Source organism: Xyrauchen texanus, chromosome 20 (assembly GCF_025860055.1).
Source record: "Xyrauchen texanus isolate HMW12.3.18 chromosome 20, RBS_HiC_50CHRs, whole genome shotgun sequence".
NCBI lineage: Eukaryota > Metazoa > Chordata > Actinopteri > Cypriniformes > Catostomidae > Xyrauchen > Xyrauchen texanus.
The window spans coordinates 42,725,280-42,744,528 of record NC_068295.1 but is presented as its reverse complement, the minus strand read 5'-3'; the positions used below and the strand labels follow the sequence as shown (position 1 = coordinate 42,744,528).

General features: G+C 42.0%; 1 protein-coding gene across 2 annotated transcripts in view; it reads left to right on the top strand.

The window, feature by feature from the left end:
- LOC127660858 (slit homolog 1 protein-like) overlaps positions 1–19,249 on the top strand; it is a 209,817-nt gene that overhangs the window by 175,503 nt on the left and 15,065 nt on the right. For both annotated transcript variants that reach the window (XM_052151304.1, XM_052151303.1), the window contains exons 22-36: positions 1,990–2,058; positions 2,187–2,258; positions 2,347–2,418; positions 3,579–3,650; positions 7,265–7,428; positions 8,344–8,468; positions 8,547–8,644; positions 11,894–12,033; positions 12,197–12,290; positions 12,553–12,690; positions 16,566–16,794; positions 17,403–17,533; positions 17,618–17,772; positions 18,516–18,804; positions 18,910–19,121. In XM_052151304.1, coding sequence (XP_052007264.1) covers positions 1,990–2,058; positions 2,187–2,258; positions 2,347–2,418; positions 3,579–3,650; positions 7,265–7,428; positions 8,344–8,468; positions 8,547–8,644; positions 11,894–12,033; positions 12,197–12,290; positions 12,553–12,690; positions 16,566–16,794; positions 17,403–17,533; positions 17,618–17,772; positions 18,516–18,804; positions 18,910–19,121 — 2,060 coding nt within the window. The remainder of the gene's footprint in view (positions 1–1,989; positions 2,059–2,186; positions 2,259–2,346; positions 2,419–3,578; positions 3,651–7,264; positions 7,429–8,343; positions 8,469–8,546; positions 8,645–11,893; positions 12,034–12,196; positions 12,291–12,552; positions 12,691–16,565; positions 16,795–17,402; positions 17,534–17,617; positions 17,773–18,515; positions 18,805–18,909; positions 19,122–19,249) is intronic.

Sequence of the window (19,249 nt, the reverse complement as noted above, 5' to 3'; positions counted from 1 at the left end):
GCCCAACTAGTTACAAGTGAAATTATTTGTCATTAATTATTGTCTAATTTCTGATCCTTAAAATAAAGTGTTACCATGTTGTCTTTGTATGTACTGCAGCGAGGCTGTAATGAGTGTCATTTTAAGTGGGAGTGACAATTCTGTCTTTCTCACACACACACACATGCACGCACACACACACACACAAATGTTTGCTCAGGACATAAATGGGGACATACCATAGATTTTTGTTGTTTCTATATAAAGCTGCCTATAGCTACTATAAACTAACCCTAACACACACCCTAAACCTACCCCTAATAGAAAACCTTTTGCGTTATTAGAATTTTAAAAATCTTAATTTACATATGAATGGATTGTTTTTCCTAATGAGGACATCCCAAAATGTCAAATTTGGCGTACACACAGACACACTCACCAGATGCCTGTAGTGTGTGAAAACCTGTCATTTGGCCAGTGCTCACTGATTTCTAGAGCTATTTCCAGGTGTGCTCTGATCTCACCCTGTCATTATCCCAAACAGCCCCCTTGACCAGGTGCTGAGGAGGGCTTTGTCATATTTGTCAAATGGCCGGCAGTATTTCACATATACTGTGTACTCGGTAAGTCAATGACAGACAAAGAGAGGGACAGAAGACACAACCTTCCTGTGCAGCAAAGTGAAACACACACACACACACACACACACACACACACACAAGAACACACACACCACTTACAGGCAATTCTTGCACATACTCTCTGTATTCAGTAAGACCAGACATCCCACATTCCTCCTGGCACATACAATTGTTGGCCAAATATTAAAGGAATAGATCACCCAAAAATGTATTTCTGTTAACATTTACCTCATGTTATCTATGATTTTTGGGTCTCTTTCTTCTGTGGAGAACAAAAGTAGAACTTCTTTGTTGATCACAAAATTTTGTTCCCTCTGTTGTGGCCATTAGCATTTATGTTAGCATATGTGGAGACAAGTCTTGTCAGGTTTGGAAAATGCCAAGTCTTGTCAATGATGGAAAATGCCATTTGTTTCATACATGTCTTATAACCGATCACACAGGAAGTTACCATTTTGCTACCGAATGGACCAGTCAAATTCTGCTGATTTACTGACAAGTGCCATCTCCCGTCATACAATTTTGCATTTGTTCAAAAAAGATTAATTTTTCATGTTGTGCTACTGATAGCGTGGTGCACAAGCAACCACCAAGACCCTGGTCCTTACCTCACAGAAACCAGGAAGTAATTGCTTTCACATAATGATGAGAGTGTTTTTGAGGTTCCATTTGACCTCAAACACCATGTCTTAACTAGATGCAATGCCACAACATGTTTAATCAGAGTTTTTGTCATAACTAGCCACAACAGCAAAGTGATGAGTGACAGGCCATTCTATGTTTGGTAATTGGTACTCACAGTGTCACTTCGCGTCTAGTGTATACATACAGATTGCTTGTCACTGGTATATTATTGCATCACGTCTGGTTTGCACAAGGTGTTAGATTTCCAGCTTCGGCCACTTTGGGCAGTGGTTTGAATTTCAGTAAGAACAGATCGATTTAAGCTGAAGAAGTTTCAACCTACTGTTGCCGAATTCACAGTGGGATCAGTCTGGATCACGATGTCCAAATTTTGAATTTTGGTCTGTTTGTAGTTTTGGTGTATTCTGTGCCAAAGCTTCAGAAGACTTATTTCATGAAGAATAAACTGTAATGCTCATGTCGTACTGATTACTTTTATGATAATTTTATTATGCTATTTTGCAATTTTTTGGAGTTGGACAACCTATGGACACTATACACCAGTGGCAGGTTTGGAACGACATAAGGGTGGATACATTATTATATAATATTCTCTTATGGGTGAAACTATTCCTTTCATACACAAAAGAGGATCCAGCAAGCATAATCTATTGTACAGATGAGATGACACAATGTGGTTTGGTATACAATAATATCATAAAGTAATGTGAGTTCCTGTCTGCAGGTACTTGGATGGAAATCAGTTCAGCATCGTGCCGAAAGAGCTCTCCACCTACAAAAATCTGCAGCTGGTGTATGTCTCTCTTCATTCTTTGAGAATTTTCTCTTGCTTTTCTTCTTACTCTCTTAAGTTATTGTCTTTTTTGAATGACATTTGTTTTCAGCCATTGGTGAACTGATCTCCATGTGTTTTTGTTTCAGAGATCTGAGTAACAATAAAATCAGCACCTTGACCAATTCATCGTTTGCCAACATGAGTCAACTTACTACCTTGTATGACTTGAACAACAGTAATTTTGTAAACTGTTACCCAAATGAAGCTGTGAAAATAAGTCTCATTTATACTGTTTTTGTGCTGCAGGATTCTGAGCTATAATGCTCTTCGTTGTATCCCGACTCTTCCCTTCTGGGGTCTTCGATCTCTCCGCTTGTTGTACGTATAATTTTGTCTGTATATTATCTATGCCACACTGTCTGGAAAAAAAAAAACTTTAATATGTAATACTGAGGACTAACCTTCCCATGACGTGCTGGCTCTTACGTCACAAAAAGGCAAAGCAAATTAATATTAATTGTACACAGATAATTAATACAAAGTATACATGATGAATCCAGAAATTAGGTCTACAGTAGAGGATTTGCTCATTTTCAAGTCAAAACTTAAATGTAAACAACAAAATCATTGAAATGTTATTGTTGCTGACCACAAGTGACCCATTAAACATTGGACAGTTTATTTGTAACTACATCCTTACATTTTCCATTGTCAGTTCCGGGCTTTCGTAAGTTAGTGGATAGATACATGGATCTGCAATATTTGTGTACACTTTGACTTTGGTCTAATGGTAACACTTTCACTTTGATTATGAGGGTGTCCCAGATTATAATCTACCCTAATATAATGTTTCATTTATAATTTGTTTGCATTTTGCTTCTTAATTTCACTGAAAAGGAGCAGCACACCAGAGTGTGTAGAGTGCACAAAACAGTCGTTGGGTGTTTCTTAATTGTTAGTAAAAACAATTTTAGCTGACTTGCCACCTAATCTTAAACAACAAGCAGTCTGTTGTATGAGATGTCCAACAAGACATTACATTTTGTCATATACAAAAAATGCTTCTATTTTGTATTCTACATTTTAATCTATCTATCTACACTGTTAAAATAATATTGCATTCAATTTACAGTAAAATACTGGCAGCTGTGGTTGACAGAAATTGACAAAAAATACAGTGACCATGTTTTAGACCTTTGAGGATATAATTGTGATTACTTTTTCTGTATCAGACTCATTGTCTACTCAGTAGTGATCACCTCTGGAAGCATCCATCCATCCATCCATACATCCATCTATATTCTAAATAAAAAAAATGTGATTATTATATATGGAATTATCTTTGTTTGGGGCCTTTCTGAGCAAATATTGATGTATGCGATCAATTGCAATTACAGTCATTAATCTGCATCTCATGTAAATAATTTGATTTTTTTTTTTTATTACACTACAGTGTCTTTATAATTTGCTGGCCATGTTAGACTGGTGATGTTTTCTTGGATTTAGTTGATGGATTGTCACTGTTGTGTCGTTCTAAGGTCTCTGCATGGTAATGACATCTCAGAGCTGCCTGACGGGATCTTCAATGATGCTGCATCACTGTCACATCTGTGAGTAATCTTACACTGTCCATACAGATACACAGAAAAACAAACATTCACATACAAAACTACATATATGAACCTACTTCTCAAGATACTTTGTTTGGTACCAACTGACAAATTTGAGGAGCACACATAAATAGAGACACAGCCTTAGAGTCAGAGTGAACACAACTCAGTCTGTCATGTCTGCTTTACCTTTAAGCTACAGTTGTAGAGCCAGACAGCGGTAAACACATATAACTACAAACACATTGTTCAAGTGTCTTTCCGGTTCATGCACTGGGTGGTCTGTCCTCAGACCTGTTTTACATGTCACGTCTTGTTATTTGTGGCTGTTCTGTGAGAGCTTTAGAGAGTGCATACATACATATATACATACAAATATGTCTGTGTGCCTTACTATAAAATTTGAATTTACAACAACAGATAGTCTGTCTCTAAAATATGATTAAATGTGCACTCGACACATTACATAATATGGCATTTTTGTAATGACCTTATTTTGATTTTTAAATCACTCTGTAATTATTGCTGTTGGCAATGCAGTATTACAGTTTTTACAATAATTTTCACACAATTCTCAATACTGAGAACACTTTTTCAAAACTCTTCATACAGTCAGCACAACAGCAATCTTTGTGGACTAAATGTCTAGGTTACGGATGTAACCTCCGTTCCCTGATGGAGGGAACGAGACATTGTGTCGAAGAAGTGACACTAGGGGTCTCTCTTGAGCGCCGAATATGCCTCTGATCTATGAAAAAAGGCCAATGGGAATTAGGCAGACAGTATTTGCATACCCCGCCCCCGGACATACGGGTATAAAAGCGGGAAAATACGTCAAGTTCAGGGCCTGGGTGTGATAGGCCAATGAAATGGCGTCCACCACCCAGTGGGAAAGCCTCTGTTTAGAGACAGCATTCCCTTTCTGCTGTCCAAAGCAGACAAAGAGCTGCTCAGAACGCTTAAAGCTCTGCGTGCGGTCCAAGTGGGTACGCAAAGTACGTACCGGACACAGCAACAAAGGGGCTGGGTCTGCCTCCTCCGCCTGGGCAGCGCTTGCAGGTTCACTACCTGGTCTCTGAAGGGCCTGGTTGGAACCTTGGGTACGTAGCCCAGTTGCGGTCTTAGGATCACACGTGTGTCTTCCAGAGCACTGACCTAACTGCGCACCTCTGTGGGTCTTCAGCCCGGGAAGAACACCAATTCGCGAACAAGCGCCAAAAGTGGGGCGTAAAGTTGCCTGGTAGAGGGGGTGGCTTGGCTGATCGTGTCTACGATGGCAGGTGGTAGACCAGCTAGATCTTCCTCGTCCCGTCCAGAGGCCAGATGTGGAGGTTCCAGAGGACTGGGTGCGGATGCCAGAGCATGCCCCGTACCTGAGAAAGAAGGTCTTCATCAGCATCAGACGCCGCTGTAACACCCTTCGAGGCAGGGCGATGTTGTCATCCAATTCTGGGAGCCCAAGGGACTGGCCGGCCGGCCGTAAAGCAGGCCGCACACATCCCGAGCTTGGACGGAAGCAAGCAAGCATGCCGGGGAGGCGGGTGGTTCAAGGGGATTTACCCGGCGGAGCCCGTCATTATCCTTTATCACCCGCGGCGCCTGACTCAATCCCGTAGGAAGGAGGCGAGGCGCGGGGGGCGGCTGAAGTGGCTTTCTCTCATGACAAAAGAAAGCCACGACCGCAATGCTGCCACAAATATGTTCTCGCACTGAGAACATGAATCATTGGAGAGAAATCACTCATCCCGAGCTCGTACGGAAGCAAGCAAGCGTGCCGGGGAGGCGGGTGGTTCGAGGGGATTTACCCGGCGAACGGAGCCCGTCATCGTCCCCAAATCGCCTTCATCGCCCGGCTGAAGTGGCTTTCTCTCATGACAAAAGAAAGCCGCGACCGAAATGCTGCCATGGCTATGTTCTCGCACTGAGAACATAAACCAATCATAAAACGATGCCTGCGTATAATTGCAGCCCAAGCACGCAAGGCAGCTTTTAGGACCGTCAGAGGTGGGGAGAAATCAACCGCATCCAGAAAATACACAGAGGCGGAAAGACATCTTTAAAAAGACGTTCAACGGCAGCTGTGTAATTGCTCTTTTAGAGAAACTAACACTTTTAACTGCACTGTTGAAGCGCCCAGGGGCAAACTGCACTGCCGTGCAGAGAAGGAGAAAGCTACTGAAGTGCGCCATAGATCCAACAGCAGACAGCGTCAGAGGAACAGGAACGGGTGTGTAACTCGCAGCTGACTGCATACACGACCATCGGCTCCGAAAAAAAATTCTGAATGAACTCGACGTATTTGCCCGCTTTTATACCCATATGTCCGGGGGCGGGGTATGCAAATACTGTCTGCCTAATTCCCATTGGCCTTTTTTCATAGATCAGAGGCATATTCGGCGCACAAGAGAGACCCCTAGTGTCGCTTCTTCGACACAACGTCAAAGTGAGCGACATACGGGGAACTGTGGATCACTTTTCTTTGTTTTAATGCCAAATCCATTCAGTGACATCATCTAACAAAATTCATGAAACCTTTAATCACTCATGCACTTATTGGCATACTGTTTTCAATACTGTTAAACTTCACACAAAACTACATTAAACAGAATTTGCTATATTTATCTATCAGTAAGATTGTATCTATATTGAAAATCTAGATAGATTAATAAATAATAATTCCCATTTACCCTGAAGACCTATCCAGCAGTTTTGCTTTTTCAATTTCATTTCCATCTATTCATAAGAGACCATCTGTGTAATGTCATGTACTGTAAACATGTCTAATATGGATGGATCAGGCTTGCCACGAGATTCTTCTCAGGTGGATCTTCTCTAGAGAGGACATACAGTGTGATATAGAGGAGAATTATAACCAAATAAAGTGAAGTTTCCATATCTGTGCCAATCTATATGTTTAAAGATTATCTTTTTAGTTGTTGGAGTTAGCGTTTGCAAAAAGACTAATAAGGCACACTGAAACAGTTTTACAGTTTTTGTGTGTGTGTGTGTGTGTGTGTGTGTGTATGTGTGAGCGTGTATTTATCACTTTGTGGGGACCAAATGTCCCCATAAGGATAGTAAAACCCGAAATTTTTGACCTTGTGGGGACATTTTGTCGGTCCCCATGAGGAAAAACAGCTTATAAATCATACTAAATTATGTTTTTGAAAATGTAAAAATGCAGAAAGTTTTCTGTGAGGGTTAGGTTTAGGGATAGAATATAAAGTTTGTACAGTATAAAACCATTATGTCTATGGAAAGTCCCCATAAAACATGGAAACACAACAGTGTGTGTGTGTGTGTGTGTGTGTGTGTGTGTGTGTGTGTGTGTGTGTGTGTGTGTGTGTGTGTGTGTGTGTGTGTGTGAAGTTTTGAGAGAATTGACTAGTTTGGAGAAATGTCTAAAATTGATTGAGAAAAACTCTATTACGCAAACAAAAATCACTAACACACTGGAAGGTCTAGAGCTCCATCTAGCTGTAATCATGGAGTAATGCATGACACACAGAAGGGGCTTGTTCATGAGCCAAATTCAAATAAAACTCATTTTGATGAAGAATTCAAGTCAGTAGTGGTTAAGCCTGGTTACCTAGAACATGTTTGATTGTTGTCAGGGCGATTGGGGCAAACCCTTTATACTGTGATTGCCGACTGCGTTGGCTCTCTGACTGGGTGAAAACTGGTTATAAGGAGCCTGGCATTGCGCGCTGTGTCGGCCCACATGGCATGGAGGGCAAATTACTGCTAACCACCCCTGCCAAGAGGTTTGAATGTCAAGGTAAGATGTGTTTTATGTGCTAAATGCTTTGTTTAAAGACACAGATCATGAGGTGATAAAAACTTAAAAGATGCCACCACACCACTGCTAACTGAAAAAGGTTTTCTTTTGATCTTTAATGTAATCCGCCCTACACTTTTAACAGTTTTTTTTATAGGAACAGTCCACCCAAAAATTAATTCTGTTTTCACCCAAAAATGAAGTCATTATTTGCTCATCCTCATGCATTTTTAAACCCATATGACTTTCTTATGCGGAACACAAACAGAGATATTTTAAAGGATGTTCATTTGCTTATGTATATTTTAGCAGTTGATAGCAACTTTAAAGCTTAGAAAAGCAGCCAAAGTTGTCATTAATGTAGTCCATGGGACTCGTGCATCATATTCCAAGCCTTCTGAAGGCAAATAATTGATCATCTCCTGTAAACAAAGAACAAATCAAATATGGCGACAGGTCAGCATCACCTTTCGGTTCCTTCATGTCTCGTGATCCGACGTCATGACATCATGAGTGATTGTATGCTTTCAGGAGACTTGGAATATAACATTTATGACACTTTTGGGGCTTTTTTCAGCTTTAAAGTGAGTCAATATCAACTGCTATTGCAGCAAACGGAGCATTCTTTAAAGCATCTCCGTGTTCTGCAGAATTAAAGAAAGTCATGTGTGTTATGAACAACATGAGGTTGAGTAAATAATGGCAGAATTTGAATTTCTTGGGTAAACTATTTCTTTAAGCATTCCCCATGTAATGATCAGCATGGTAGTTAAATGACAAATACATTTTTAAGATATTTGTTCTTGTATTTTTGACAAAGAGTATCTGAGGGACTTTGATTCGGCATCATCCCACCAAGATTCTGGAGAACTGGAGATGTTCTTGATGGCTTAAGGGTTGTGTTTGTGTTTGCAGGTGAGGTGGACACTGCCATACTAGCAAAGTGTAACCCGTGCATGTCTAGTCCCTGTCTGAACCACGGCACCTGCGAGACACTTCAGGCAGAAGGCTACAGCTGCAGCTGTTTAGAGGGTTATAAGGTGAGCGCACGCACATGTGATCAGTGTGAACACTGACAGATGGACAGTAAACATGTATGCCTTTGCTGTTACGTGCAGGGCAAGAACTGTGAAACAGTGCTGAACACTTGTGTCAGTGAGCCCTGTAAGAATGGAGGAACATGTCACATGTCTGGAGAAGAGTATGGAGGTTATAGGTGAGTGTGGTTCAGTAATACAATGAATTTACATTTTCCTTGTCATCTGAAGTACAAAATAATATGAAATTAAAGACATGAGGTGACAGTTCATACATACAGTACATACTTGATTCATATATTGATGAATTTAACTCAAGAAATGTCTGGGTCAAATTCAAAAGACAAAAATAAAAATTACTTTTTGCTTATTTTAGGACAATAAGATTTGTGACACTACTCCATTATATAAATTGTTTAGCATTTGCTGTACTGAATTAATTTGTGCTTAATTTTATTTATTTATTTATATCATTGTGTCAGGACTGGAGGACTTTCATAGCTTTTATTACAGTACTGAATTTCATTTTGAAAATGTGCTTGATTTTCATGAAAATATTATCACAATGCGCAGGGGCGGACTGGGCCTAAATAGTGGCCCTGGGCTTTCTGGCCCAGAGCGGCCCACCAAACCCGGCCCGCAATACACCACACCATAACACACCACCTCATTGATTTCATTTTACAGCTTAATATCACATTTTTGTGATATGTGGATTTTTTTTAGAGAAAGCACTTTATAGTTCAGACAAATAACATGTCTGAAACTTTTTTCCCAATATACAGATGTTAGGTTAAAATCTCCTAAGGGAAAGTGTGCATTTTAGGTGCAGTGACAAGTCAGCATTTCTCCGAAGATTTTAAAGATCTTAATCGCCTTTTTTCTACAAGTGCAAATAAACTATTGTCTTTGTAAATATGAGCTTGTGGAAACAACAAGTATAATAATAACATATTATATATGTATAGATATACAATATCATAAAATGTTGTTTAAAATAGTTAGATGAAGAAAGTGTCACACAGCAGGACACTGATGACAATACCATTTACCCACATAACTATGGGTAAATGCTTATCTAAATAAATAAATGAAAACAAATATATATAAATAAATATAAACAAATATAAATGTATGTAGAAAAAAAAATCATACCTCTTAAAGATTTCTGCAGATGAATTGCTCAAATGTTCACTCTATATGAGTTTGTTTCATCTTTATATCTGCAGTGTTTCTGGTTCTTACATTTACATTTATGCATTTGGCAGACGCTTTTATCCAAAGCGACTTACAGTGCACTTATTACAGGGACAATCCCCCTGGAGCAACCTGGAGTTAAGTGCCTTGCTCAAGGACACAATGGTGGTGGCTGTGGAGCTCAAACCAGCATCCTTCTGATCACCAGATTACCAGTTATGTGCTTAGACCACTACACCACCACCACTCCATACCTCCATTTACTGATTCTTGAGAATAAGTAAAAATTCCAATGCTTTGACAAGTGCTGTTTCTGCTGTCCTTTAAACAAACTCAAATAGCTACAAAATAATTTTTTCATGAGTTAGGTCTATTGTCTGCATTTTTATCAGGCGGGGGCATTATTCAGCAAGCCGCACTTCTGCTCCCTGAGGAGAGAATAAATTATACAAACGACTGTGTAATGCTCATAGCTTTACTGTTTGCCGATTTTATATATGCTGAAGTTATTGTATTTGTTGTAACTTACAGTTATTTGTCATTTTGGGATTATTCAGAGGTCATCTTATATTTAATATGTTGTCTTTGGTTGTCATCATTATTTGTTTGTCAAAAAATGTGCACCAGGCATGGTACCAAATCATTGTGCACATAAGGCAAAGCACCAAGAAACTAAGTAATTTCAAAATAAAAGTAATTTCAGTTTTCCAAAATAAAATCCATTATATTGGCTTTAACAAGTTTTTTTAATATGCAATCTGTAATGGAGTCCTAGTGAGCATGTTGGAGCCCAGGGCTGCTGATTCTATTGCCTGTAGGACTGGCCAGTACGCAGCAACCGGCTGGCCCAAATTATCCAGCGGCACACTGGAATTCCCGGTGCTCCTGACAGCCAGTCCACCCCTGACAATGAATAACATCTTAATTATCCTAAAAACAGGTTTAATTTTCCTTATGCAATATATAATTTCTTATGTTCTGTCTATAAATTTTGCAGTTGACCTTGACATTTCTTTGTGAGATTTACCCACCGATGAGCCAAAACATTATGACCACCCACAGGTGAAGTGGTCATCTCCTAACAAGGCCACATGTCAAGGTCTAGGTAAATCAAATGATAAACGATTGATCAGTTCTCGTAGTCAGTGTGTTGAATGCAGGAGAAATGGGCCTTTGACCACTTTGACCACTTTCGGTAGGTACTCACCACTGATGACCAGGAGCACCCCACAAGCCTTGCGGTTTCAGAGATGCTCTGACAATAACAATTTGACCCTTGTCAGAGGAGGGACAAAACACAAAACAAAACACAAACCGGCAACAGGCTCATTGATGCGCGAGGGCAACGAAGGCTATTCCATCTGGTCTTAACCGACAGAAGGTCTACTGTGGCACAAGACAGTTTTAATGATGTTCACTGGAGGAATGTGTCACAACACACAATGCATCGCACCCTGCTGCCCATGGAGCTGCGTAGCCGCAGACCACTCATGACTCCTGTCCTCCGATGAAAGCCCCTACAATGGGCAAGCATGCGTCTGAACTGGACCTTGTCGCAGTGGAAAAAGGTTGCCTGGTCTGATAAGTCCTGTTTTCTTTTACATCACATGGACGGCTGTGTATGTGTGCACCGTTTACCTAGGGAAGTGATGGCACCAGGATGCACTGTGGGAAGACGACAAGCCAGTGGAGGGCGTGTGATGTTTAGGCAGTGTTCTGCTGGGAAACCCTGGGCCTGCCATTCATGTGAATGTCAATTTGACATGTGCCACCTAACTAAACATCGTTGCAGGCCAGGTACACCCCTTCATGGCAGTGGTATTCCCTGATGGCAGTGGCCTCTTTCAGCAGGATAATGTGCCCTGCCACACTGCACACATTGTTTGGGAATGGTTTGAGGAACATGATGAAGAGTTCAAGGTATTGCCCTGGCCTCCAAATTCCCCAGATCTCAATCCAATTGAGCATCTCTGGGATGTGCTGGACCAACAAATACAGGCTCCACCTCACAACTTACAGGACTTGAAGGATCTGCTGCTAATATCTTGGTGCCAGATACCACAGGACACCAGGGGTCTTGTAGAGTCCATGCCTCGGTGGGTCGGTGCTTTTTTGGCGGCATGCGGAGGGCCAACAGCATATTAGGCAGGTGGTCATAATGTTTTGGCTCATCCATGTAATAGTTATAAGACTTGATCACCATTTAAAACTATAAATGTGTGTTTTGTCAGCTGTTGGTGTGCTGCAGGCTTTGAAGGTCCCACGTGTGAGACAGACATTGACGAGTGTAAAGATAATGTCTGTCAGAATGGAGCGACCTGCATAGATGGCCTCAATAATTACACCTGCTTATGTACCACTTTTTACACAGGTACTTCTGGAACTACTACCTGGACATATTTGTTTGCTCTTTTATTAAAGATGTTTGATATGTCTCTCATCTTAGACACTTATAGAAACTTGTATTGCTATTAAACCCGGGTGCTGTGTCACTGTTTGTGTGTGTGTGTGTGTGTGTGTGTGTGTGTGTATAGGGGAGATGTGTGATGAGATGGAGGACATGTGTGCTCCTGGCCGCAGTCCCTGCAAACATCAGTCCACCTGCTTCATCACAGTCACTGGCCCAAAGTAACTACATCACCTTTAACCTAGTTTTAGTTAATAACTAAAACATCACATCTTTGACTCTGGATCAACTTTTTAATGAGCTCCATAATGATTGCATACAGTAGTTTCTTTATAATTGTATGCTTGATGCGCCAGAGCTGTAGCGCAATTGCTCATGACATATACCAGCTGATTGCACATGGGCACCCAGGTTCGAGTCCAACCTGGTTTATGTCCCAATCCAATTCAATATATAATGATAAAAAATGTGTGCCTGATGTAGGTGTATATGTGCACTTGGTTATGTGGGTGACGACTGCAGCATGAACTACGATGACTGTAAGGAACATAGGTGCCAGAACGGGGCAGAGTGTGTGGACAAGGTTAATGGATATTCCTGCATTTGCCCAAAGGGCTACAGGTCAGTTCTACCCAAAATACAACATTATCTCTTGACATTTTATTTACATTATAATATCTTTGGAATAAGCCCCACATCATCAATTGCACTCAATTCATTTAACAACAACATTTTCAAGCAGAGTTCATTTGTTTGCAGCTGGACTGTATTTAAATTATAACATGTTTTTTCCAAATAATTAAGTGACTAGTGTTGTGTATTATAACAATTACAATGTGTCATCAATTACATTAGTAAGTGTGTTATAGCATATGAATCAATCTGTTCTTGGGGCAGTCAGCCACATGCACGCTTTTCCTGGTCTGGGCAGTGTGGGTGGTGGCTTTCTTCAGGGGCTCCAGGCGGGGAACTCTGATCATGATGAGTGCTCATGGAAAGAGAAAGGTGCCTCTAGAGCCACGATCTACATTTAAAGGAATGTTGCTGGTTCAATACAAGTTAAGCTCAATCGACAGCATTTGTGGCATAATATTGATTACCACAAAAATGTATTTTGACGTGTCCCTCCTTTTCTTTAAAATAAAAGCAAAAATCTAGGTTCAAGTGAGACACTTATTATGGAAGTAAATGGGGCCAATTTTTGAACTTTAAAATACTCACGTTTTCAAAAGTATAGCCACAAGACATAAAGGATATGTGTATAAACATGATTTAAGTTTGATAAAATCACTAAATAATTTTCTGTGTAAAGTTATAGCCAATTTTACAACTTTGTTACAATGATGTCAACAAACCCTAAAACAACTGTAAAAAAAAAAATTCAATAAACATTTCATATTGATTTGTAGATATGTAACAAAGAAAAACACAACATATAAATATTGAATCAACAATTAACATTTAACCCCACTATTACCCCTTCCCAATCACCAACCCCACCCTGACCCTCAACAAACACCCCTGTGGTCACATATAAGAATATTCACACACACACAAAACAAAAAGAAAATATAACAATCATATATAAAATATAATATAATACATTATTAAACTATACTTCTCTCTCCACAGCCCTTCCCTGAGAGTCCCCCAAAAATGCGAAATAACTGCCCCATTTCCTATCAAACAAATTCCAATACCACAGCCTTCTACAGACACCTCCTGAAAGCTACCACCCTCCCCATCTCCGGACACCACTCCAGAAATAATGGCGCTCCATCTGACTTCCATCCCCTTACAATAATCTGCCTGCCAATCATATCACTGGTCAGAACCCAATTTTTTATGTGCTTATCCCCCATATTGATGATCGCCCAAAATACAGAGTCTGGGGCAGAATAAAATTTGAGTGCCCAATACATCACAAATAAAACTCTGAACCTTCAACCAAAATTCTTGGATCTTAACACCACCAAAAAACATGGGTTGTGTCTCCAGCTTCTGATCATCACCAGCAGGTGGGTGTATCTTTACAACCAAGCCTATACAATCTAGAGGGGGTCTAATAGAATCTATGTAAAATCTTGAATTGCATTAGGTTCACCCTTGTATCTATAGATGCAGACTTGAAATTTTTTAGAATCCTAGCCCACACTCCTTCCTCCAATACCAAGTTTAATTCTTTCTCCCATTATCTCTTGATAGAAGTTAAGGCTCCATCCCCCAGACTCTGAATTAGCAGGGTCAATACACAATAATAATACACATGACAAAACACGGGACGAGACCGACTCAACCCTGAGATTGTAAAATCTGGTGAAGGTATTGGGTGTTGCCCAGCCCGCTGCTCTGCAGATGTCTGCTAGCCTGGTCGCGGCCTCAGGATAACGTGAGAATGTGCTGGACCGAACTCCAGGCAGGTGTTACGGCTGACTCCAAAGGAGGAGTTGGCGGGCGAGTTGTGACATATGACGAGAGCTGTCTGAACGCATCAAGACGTGCTTGCCCTGAATTAGTGGTAGAAACCTTCTGAAGGGCAAGAGATACAGCAGGCAACTCTAGGCAGTTGATGTGCCAATGCAGCCGGGGTCCTGTCCAGGATCCAGCGGCAGCGTGCCCATTGTACACGGTGCCCGAACCTTGTTGAGAGGCATCTGTGGTGACCACGACACGTCTGGACACCTGCTGCAGGGGGACTCCGTTCCGCAGGAAGCAGAGGTCTGAACGTGAACCGTAGGAAGGGTCGGTGTCGAGGCAAGATGGAGACATGGAAGTACGCATCCTTCAGGTCTACCGCCGCAAACCAATTAAGCTGTTGAACGCAGGTAAGAAGTTGTTTCTGAGTGAGCATTTTGAATGAGAGCAATACCCAGTTGAGAACTCGCAGGTACAAGATTGGTCGTAACCTGCCACTTTTCTTGGGTACAATGAAGTAAGGGCTGTAGAAACTCTTCTTCATCTCGGCTGAAGGGGCGGGCTCGAGCGAATGCTGCCGAAACGAGGTGAGCCAAGCGAACTGAATCGCGTAGCTGAGTTGGATGGTCTTGGCCAGCCAGCGCAACGGGTTGGGCAGCGAAAGCCAAGCATCCAAACACCGGGTGGGGCTACGTGGCGGGTGGGAGCAAGTAATAGTGCGTCGGGAGGCAAAAGAGCGTCCCGAGGCTTGGGTGCTGATAAAGGACTCAAAGCACTTACCCTGCTCCGCACAACCGGCAGGGGGCGGCTTAGAGACAGAGGAAGAGGTCCTGGAGAAGCGTCTTCAGAATGGCTCCGGAGGCGAGAGAGCTGCGTCCTGGGAGCCGGGACTGTAGAGTTTTGGGGCTGGAGTGCCGTGAGAACGGCACACGCCAGCTGTATGACCCAGGGAGTGAGGAAATCGCTATTTTATTGAGAATGTGGGTACCGCAGCCCGAAGCCAGTGTGGCAAATGAAAGTAACGGAAACAAGGATTCTCCTGCCGGAACTCCACCGTGGGACGGTTTGGTCTTGGTACCAGCTCCGGGGCGAACATCTGACTCCCTGGGTTGCCCGTCTCAGGAGCGCTACGGTGCTTTTCTGGTCCGCCTGTGAGGTGCTCGATGCTAGGGCTGAGAGCTGGGCCCATATTGAGACGGAGCTGCCTGTTGTTTGGTCGCAGGGGGACGTCCTCCGCGAGCAGGCGTGGCACGGCTGGGCGGCGCCGCAGCATTATGTGAGAAATTGTCTCAGTCTGCTTTTTCACCGCCGAGAACTGCTGGGTGAAGTCGTCAACGGTGTCGCCAAAGAGGCAGAGCTGGGAGACAGGGGCGTTGAGAAACCATGATTTGTCAACTGCACGCATCTCGACCATGTTCAGACAGAGGTGGCGCTGCTGGACCACGAGGGTGCCTGCGCTGTAACCTTCGTGGCTCTGAGAGCGAGGTCGATGGCTGCGAGTAGTGCCCGGAACCGAGGTAGCCACGAAAGCTGTGGGGAGGACGGAGGGTTCCAGTCCAAGCCCACACTCAGGGCAGCCCAGGCAAGCATGTTGGCCATCTGTGCATCTGCCTCAGACGGGGCTGGCTGTCAGTCAGAATAATTCTTCGGAGCCAAACAGTTGTGCAGCAGCAAGCTGAGTTCACTACTGTTTCACTCACCTCTATAGAAGCACTGCTGTTGGATCTACGGCACGTTTCCAGCTGGCATTCTCTCTCTCTTTAAGCTGTCCAGAATTTCTTCCTACATCCACTTTTGGGGCTTCTTCATAGATTCTCATCTATGTTACTTGACAGTCAGTGAGTCTGCCTTTATCTACAACTGTGATTCAAGCTGTATGGAAGGAAAGTTTCATAACAATTTGCAATGCAATTTGTGACGTTGCCTTGCCTCAAATTTTGGTCATTAACAAATACCAATTTCTTACAGTTTCTCATAAAGGCAAACACTTCAGCAAAGGAACATGCATGACCAAAACATTTATTAATAATAATAATTTGATATGATCAAAGTTTGCCTTACCTTGAATATTCTGTGTGTAGTGGAAAGCTTTGTGAAGTGCCATCTACTCCGCTGTCTACTTGTGACCTGGCTGACTGTCAGAACAGTGCACCTTGTGTGGAGCGGGGTGGCCATCCACTGTGTCAGTGCCTGGCAGGATTTGGTGGGCCACGTTGTGAAAAGTTGGTCAGTGTCAATTTTGTGGACAGAGATTCATACCTGCTCCTCAGTGACCTGAAGAACTGGCCTCAGGCCAACATCACTCTACAGGTATTCACTAAAGCCCAAATAATTTATTTAAATTGTTATTATTGTTCAATTGTATTTATACATAGCTCCCAGTTTCCATAACTAGTGTGCCGAGATTAAAACAGCCAATGGGGATTTAAGAATATGTCTGGCTAAACATACTACTCCAGACAAAGAAAAACAAAGAGTGTGTTCTGAGCCCTGAATGTTGCTAGGAAGGCAAAGCCATGTAAGAAAAATGCTAGAAAAGGCTACTCCAAAGCCATGTCAGAAAATGTTTTAATCCATCCTCTAGTGTATTTAACTATTCTTGGACCTATCAGAAGACAAGTATTTGAGTATTTAGGACATTATTAGACATGAGGATTCTTTATAAGAGGTTTAATAAATACCTGATTGAACATTCTAGGGGCCTGCCCTAAACACACAGAGGAGTACCTCTTTCAATAGTTTGGAGTGAATAGGATCAAGCATACAAGAAGAATGCTTCATTAAATTTTATGGGTTCACCTTGGCCTATCATGATTGTGCAAACTACTCTTGTAATAAAAGTATCCCGGTCCTGTTAACATTAAAGGGTGAATGCAGGTTTGTTCTGATGAGGGTTTCTTTTTTGGTTCTGTCCTCAGGTGTCCACCGCAGAAGACAATGGCATTCTTTTGTACAATGGAGACAATGACCACATTGCTGTGGAGCTTCATGAAGGTCATGTTAAAGTCAGCTATGATGCTGGAAGCCAACCAGGTCATGCAATCTACAGGTGAGATTAAGTGTTTTGTGTTCTTGCAGGGACTGAAATATTTGTGTTTTTATAGTCATTTATTTTTGTTTGTTCCCCACACAGTACTGAGACCATCAATGATGGGCAGTTCCACACAGTAGAACTGGTGACCTTAGACCAGATGGTGAACCTTTCCATAGATGGTGGCATACCAACAACCATGGACAGCTTTGGCCAAGCGCAACCCTTGAGGGGGGAAGCTCCACTATATGTGGGGGGTAAGGGAACACAATAGATATCTGGAGCCTGGTTTGTTTTCTCCCTTAATTCGGTTATTTATGCATGTACAAATCCAAACCAAAAACAATATCCTTATGATAACCATGAGCATACCTGATGTATATTTGGAGAGGAAATCTGTATCTCTTCATATACAGCTGAATGATGAATAATGTTTATTTGTAGTGCAACCACTGATTGGAATACACATTGCATAACCAAGATACAGTAAAAAGTTTTTACTGGCTGACAGTTAGATTAATGCATGAGCTAAATCCCAGAGGAGCACAAACATTCTGAACAATGAGGGTACAATTAACTCAGATATGACTTTTATTAACACAATTTTGGTCCGCCATGAACCCACCTGGCCCAGTTTCTCATGCTATGGTTGTTGGAATTACTATACCCAGTGTTAAATTTCCATATTCAAAATATTTACATGTACTTTAATTCACTTGTTTTAGCCTCCATAAAGTAGAACCAGTGTTCTGTAGTGCAGATTTTGCATCAATGTTGGTTCCCAAATTTTGTTTATATTATTATTCTTAAAAAAAAATGTGTCCCACATTACTCAATCTTTTTGTCATCAAATGAATTACAAGCAGCATACATGGATTAGTATGAATAGCATCTGAATTAAATTTGTTAATGAAGTTTTAACTTTGCATGCTATAGTCATCCTGTTTTTTTGCCACTGGCCTCTTCCCAACCCTGCTCTGATATTTTTTCTCTGAACCAGGTATGCCGGTCGATGTCCACCCCACAGCCCCTCGTGTCTGGCAGATCCAAAACGGCTCCAGCTTCCATGGCTGTATTCAGAATCTTTACATTAATAATGAGCTACAAGACTTTACCAAAACCCAGATGAAACCCGGTGTGGTGCCCGGGTGTGAGCCCTGCCGAAAGATATATTGCCTACATGGCATCTGCCAACCCAATGGCCCAACCGGCCCCATTTGCCACTGCCAGCCTGGATGGAGTGGGCAACACTGTGACCAGCCAGCTGCAAACCCCTGCCTGGGCAGCAAGTGAGTAGGCTAACTGATTTGTTCAGTATCGACTTGTAATATTATGTATCTCCCCTACCTCTTTGATTAATATGATACCATAGAGTAACTGTTATTTTTCCACAGGTGTGTCCACGGAAAGTGTATTCCAATGGATATGCAGTCGTACCACTGCGAATGTCAGGAGGGTTTTCATGGTGCCCTGTGCAACCAACAGGAAGAACTCTTCAACCCATGCAGAAAGCTCCAATGCAAACATGGTCACTGTCAGATATCTGATTCAGAAAATGCCTATTGTCATTGTGAGGTCGACTACAGTGGAGAGTTATGTGACAAGGGTAAGAAAGCAAATTGAAAAGCCTTTGCCACAGGCGAGCTGCTCTCAACACCCTGTTGAAAAGAGTCCACATTAGTTGAGTCAGAGTCTTTAACCAAAGAGTGTCCAAAGAGTGCAGAGTCGGACTCA